We start from the raw sequence: 5,040 nt of genomic DNA on the forward strand, positions 1-5,040 counted from the left end.
TTCCTGGTATTCAAAAAAGAGTGAGCCATGTGGATGTGAAAGAGCTGAAGGATGAAATGTGGATCTTATCATAAGTGCAGAAGGAAAATCAGGGGATTTGAAGCACAAAAGTGATATGACCTAATTTCTACTTTTAAATGATCACTCTGATTGTTGTGAGGAGACTGATACGGGATGAGCTGGGGGAAGAATGTTACCAAGACCAGCTGGAAGCTTTAAAGTCCTCCAGGAGAGAGCATCATGGTTGAACAATCACCTTCTAGGAAAGGTCATGCGAGTGGTCATATTTGGGATGTATTTTGAAGGCGGAAGCAATTAGATCAGCTAATGATGGAGGGAGTGAGGAGTTTTGAACCACTAGGTAAATACCTGTCAGTAACTGAGAAAATGTTGGGATGTGTTATGAGAGATGAATCCTAAAATTTCATATGTTGAAGACTGACCCTTCAGGGCCTCGGAATGTGAACATCCATAGTAGAAGGCAAGTGTGCTGAGGGCTGCCACTCACCTCTAGGTGCCCAAGCTCCTGCAGCAGTCCTGCTTTTCCCTTTCACCCACCCACCCTCACTCACAGACAGTGTCCCTTTCAGCTCTTCCATTACCTCTGTTTTTGATTTGTCTGGTGAGAGCATAGCTGATATTTATGCTTTCCGGATACACTAGTCTCTTTTGCTGATTGCTGACATTGGAGAAGTTTAGGGAACAGGCCTGAGCTGAGTGACCTTTAGGAGCATTTCCTGTTCTTTTCCTGTACTCTGCTGCCAAGAAGAAACCTGTCTTGCACTAGGCCTGCAGATTTCTCAGTTGCCCACATCATCAGGCAGTGTCTGCCTGGCACTCCTCTTTGTTCCTTTTCTCTGACCTTCCTTTTTGACATGATGGTTGACCTGGCATCACCTAGGCAAGACTGCTCACTTCCACCTCCTATGGAAAACAGTATCTGGTGAAACCAGAGACAATAATCTCCCTAACACACTGGGAGCTGCTGGGCTCAAGCAACTACTCTATGCTTAAGATGCAATTCATAAAGCCCAACTAGAACTGATCCACTTCCCACAGGGCCAGAGAAGAATAGACAATTAAGAAGGCATTCCCCCTCAAATCGGTCTATATTTATTCCAGGGAAAATAACAATCTGTCTGGGTCCCTTACAAGAACAATGTTGTATGCAGCAAAATCTAATCTACTAGGAAGGCTTCTTGTATTATTATCTGTAACTCTTCAGAAGGGCCAGACCCTTGTATGCACAGCACAGGATCCACTCATGCACACCTGGCTAGGGGCTTGTCTTTATGATTTTCTGTCACATGGCCTCTCAGCCATACCTCCAATGAAGCTGTCTTCAAATAAAGACTAGCCATGCACAAAAAGTGAAAAATTACACAAGGCCTACACAAGGTCTGAATTGGAAAGTGCAGCTGGTGATACTGACTAGTATATTTTATGAATTGATGAACACGGAATTTCTAGGTATCCCGGAGCAATCAGCAGCTGAGGAGAGAGCTACCAAATCAAGACCCTGACAAGGCTTTTTGGAAACTTAATTTTTTATTGTCAAATTATACAGAAAAAAATGAAAGTAAAGGTAGTGAGGAGTACCATACACCATCACTTAGAAGAATAAGTAACGGACATTTGTGTGGGGAGAAAAAAAAGATATAGGAAGAAAAGTAAACATGGAAAGGTAGATTCAGAATACAAGATATAGACAAATAAGTGTGAGAAAGAAAGAGTATTAGAATATTATAGATAAGTATCCTCTGTGTGAAAGAACACTCTGATGAAACACGTGATACAATTACTGAGTAAAAAACAGAAGACCAATCAATCCAAGGCGGATAACATTACAAATTATCTTAGTTGAATGTGTAATTGTGGCGATTTAATTATCAGTGATGACAATTATAATATTTATTAGAAGAAATAAAGCAGAGGATGAATTATATAGAATATTCTGGAGAAAGTAGAGGTCTTAGCTATATGACATCGTTTGGCTCACTTAGGGAACCATATATTCAGTTTGTTCAGGTCTAGAAATCCCTTGGTGGTTTCTGTGTTCAGTTTTATTTTAATAAACCATAAAGATATTTTTAAAATACAAATTTTTTAGCTTTCCTGTGTTGTACAGCACCAGGGCTTGCTGAGTGTAGTGAGATCCACAGAGTTTGGACAGTTCCTGCAGCCTGAGCAGGCTATGGGGTAACTTTCTCACATCTATGTGTGCCCAGGAGTGTGCTGTCCTCACACATCTCACAGATAAGCAAGACCATCTCTATTACATGAAAAATTTAGCTAAATGTGGAAATATCCATACACACACACATTACGAGAGATGGAAATAGGCTACAAAAAGAGTCAGAGACATTGACCATCTTCACTGTTAGCTGTAGGATAGTTGCCCACCACCCCGACACACCGACACAAACACACATACACAGAAACAGAAAGCACAGTGGAAATCAGAATAGCAGTCTTTCCAAACAGATTGAAAACCAAATGATGTCGAAAGTTCAATTCTGACACTGTGCTGATTGCTTGGACACAGTTCTGTCAAAACATTTATCCAAGTCATAGTTGTACCTTTTAGATATTAGATACAAACAACGTCCTACCCAACCCTTCCTGCTGGGCTAGAGTCCCAAAGAAATGAGGGATACACTTGACCTGCAGTAAGCAAAGCAGAACCCAGTCTCTGAGGTGATGAGGCCCACCCAGTAGGGAGCTCAAATGTGCCACTGTTCTGCTTGTCTTTTTAAAGGGAGCTGACACGTTCTCCCAGCATAAAGTTGGGAGTGACTCCAGAGCCTTCTGCAAGATGCTTCTGATTCTGCTGTCAGTGGCCCTGCTGGCCTTCAGCTCAGTTCAGAGCTCAAGTGAAGGTAAGACCAGTTGGGGGAAGAGATTGTGACTCTGATTGGGGTTTACGGGCAAACGCTATAGAGGGGGAAAGTGGAGGGAAGAGAAGAGGATGAGAAAACAGATGGGGCTGCAAACAGATGGGACTGCAGAGTTCTCATGCCAAGGATCAGAAGACCTGTTGTGCCTTCATTCCTCATCAAGGCCTCATAGTTCATTGATTGCACAAATAGAACCCGATAAAGAATTTGTACCAGGGAAGTGACAGAGTGAGATTTGCATTTATAGAGACATGGGACTGCTGTGAAGGACGTGGAGAATGCAAGACAGAGTCAGGGAAGTGCAGCTGTGAAGATCCTGTACTGATCCCGGTAGACAGGGAAGATGCTGGCCTTGCTGTATAGTGGCTGAGCATCATGAAGGAGATAAACACATGTCAGAGCTACTGCCCAGACAGAGAAATGGGTAAAACACTTGTCTCTGTCTACATAGAAATAGACAATAACTAGAGTGAAACACTGTCATTTTCTTCTCTCCTGCATGTAGTATTTCAAGGTGCTGGGAGTGGCACGTGTCAGATTGTATCCAAGTGGTTATTTCTGGTGGCTCCTGTTGAGAAAGCTTGCAAACATAAGCAACATATTTACAGATGAAAGAAGGCAGAAGAATCCCCAAATATGTCATTGAAATACTCAGAGCAGTTTAACTAAATAAGCACTAAGGCTTGAGGAATCATAACAGGATCAACAGGGGCCCTTCTCTGTTGAGTTCCTGGTTGATGCTCAGTGTAGTAACAACCCTGCTTCCTCTTACATCTTCCTCCACTTCCAGTAGCATCAGATAGTGACTGATGAGGTCACAAAGGGAGATGCACAGGGTGTGATCAGAGGTCCCTTTTCCTCGTAGGACACTATGAGCCCTTAAAGATGCACAAAGTAACTTTTCCCATCATCCTCTACTTCTTTTCTAGATGTCAGCCAGGAAGACGTTCCCTCCATAATATCAGGTAAATTCCAATAAATTCTCAATAGACTTTGTCTCCATTTTTTCCTGAAGAATTGATCAATTCTCAAGTGTCTTCTTATCAATATTTTCTTCTCAGAAATTGACTAACGTCAGTGCCCCAGAGATATAAGTAGTTTTCTCCCAACCTTGATTCTGGGGACCATGAACAAAGAAATTCGATTTTTCATCACCCTTATGTGGATGAAGAGGAGTTCTAATCAGGAAGCCTTGGGAATCGGGGAGGTTGGGAGTTGAGACGCAGGTCAGGGAGAGAAGGGCTCTGTGGTGAAGACAGAGAGGTATGAAGACAGGAGGGTTTTCCAGCACTGAGCTCAGCTCTTCTTGTTTCAACTCACACAGATGAGGAAGACTCTGACCAGTTCATAGATGAGGCGCATCAGGGACCACCTTTGGGAGGACAGCTATCTAAACACCCTGCTGGTGATGGAAACAAGGATGATGGCCCTCAGCAGAAACCACCCCATCACGGAGGCCACCACCACCGTCCACCACCTCCTACAGGAGAGCCACAAAACACACAGAAACCAGGAGGCCACCACCATCATCGTCCCTCACCTCCTCCTGGAAAGCCCGAGGGAACACCTCCACCTTCCCAAGGGAGCCGCCCATCAAGACCCCCAAAGGAGCAGTCTCCCCAGTAATCTAGGATTCAACGACAGGTGTGATTCCAGTTTATTATCCATCGAAGGCTCCAACTGCTACAGTTCTCCAACGTCATTGTGCCAATGAGTCCATTGAAAAGCTGTTAATATTGCCTTGTCCTGGAACACATTTCTAAAAATTGTTATTCAGATATTCTTGTATATTGTATCAAGATCCTGTGTTTTACAGAAGCTCTTGAAGGCAATTCTGATTTTGGAAATCACTATGTTCAAATTACATGTCTTAAATAAGGTTGATGATGAGGATGTAGAACCATGTTCTCCTTTTGGCTCTCTATTTTCTTTCCTCAAATTCAAAGACTCCCATTTAAAGTTTTCACCTGGACATGCTTTGCTCAGTCCTGCCTCACATCAGGCTTTCATGTCCAGTATTCCCACTAAATGGTCCTTGACCTTTCAGCTGTTAAATGGTATCTCATTTTTAAAATACTTACATTTAAAGTCATACATGCATAAGCTAACAAAAACTAATCTCAGTGAACAAAAAGGTACAGAG

At 42.9% G+C, this 5,040-nt stretch overlaps 1 protein-coding gene across 1 annotated transcript; it reads left to right on the forward strand.

The window, feature by feature from the left end:
• The first annotated feature begins 2,783 nt into the window (after nucleotides 1-2,783).
• On the forward strand, nucleotides 2,784-4,523 carry LOC112634988 (salivary acidic proline-rich phosphoprotein 1/2-like). Its single transcript, XM_025402867.1, has 3 exons — nucleotides 2,784-2,879; nucleotides 3,827-3,862; nucleotides 4,222-4,523. The coding sequence occupies exons 1-3, from the start codon at nucleotides 2,816-2,818 to the stop codon at nucleotides 4,521-4,523; spliced, it is 402 nt and encodes a 133-aa protein (XP_025258652.1). The 5' UTR covers nucleotides 2,784-2,815.
• Nucleotides 4,524-5,040: the final 517 nt, after the last annotated feature.

The sequence above is a fragment of the Theropithecus gelada genome, chromosome 11, assembly GCF_003255815.1.
Source record: "Theropithecus gelada isolate Dixy chromosome 11, Tgel_1.0, whole genome shotgun sequence".
Taxonomy (NCBI): Eukaryota; Metazoa; Chordata; class Mammalia; order Primates; family Cercopithecidae; genus Theropithecus; species Theropithecus gelada.

Excerpts from the sequence above, each read along its gene's own strand:
- LOC112634988 (XM_025402867.1), top strand. The coding sequence starts at position 2,816 with ATGCTTCTGATTCTGCTGTCAGTGGCCCTGCTGGCCTTCAGCTCAGTT. Across the intron at positions 2,880-3,826 it reads AGTTCAGAGCTCAAGTGAAG|ATGTCAGCCAGGAAGACGTT; the intron begins GTAAGACCAGTT and ends CTTCTTTTCTAG. Across the intron at positions 3,863-4,221 it reads CGTTCCCTCCATAATATCAG|ATGAGGAAGACTCTGACCAG; the intron begins GTAAATTCCAAT and ends CAACTCACACAG.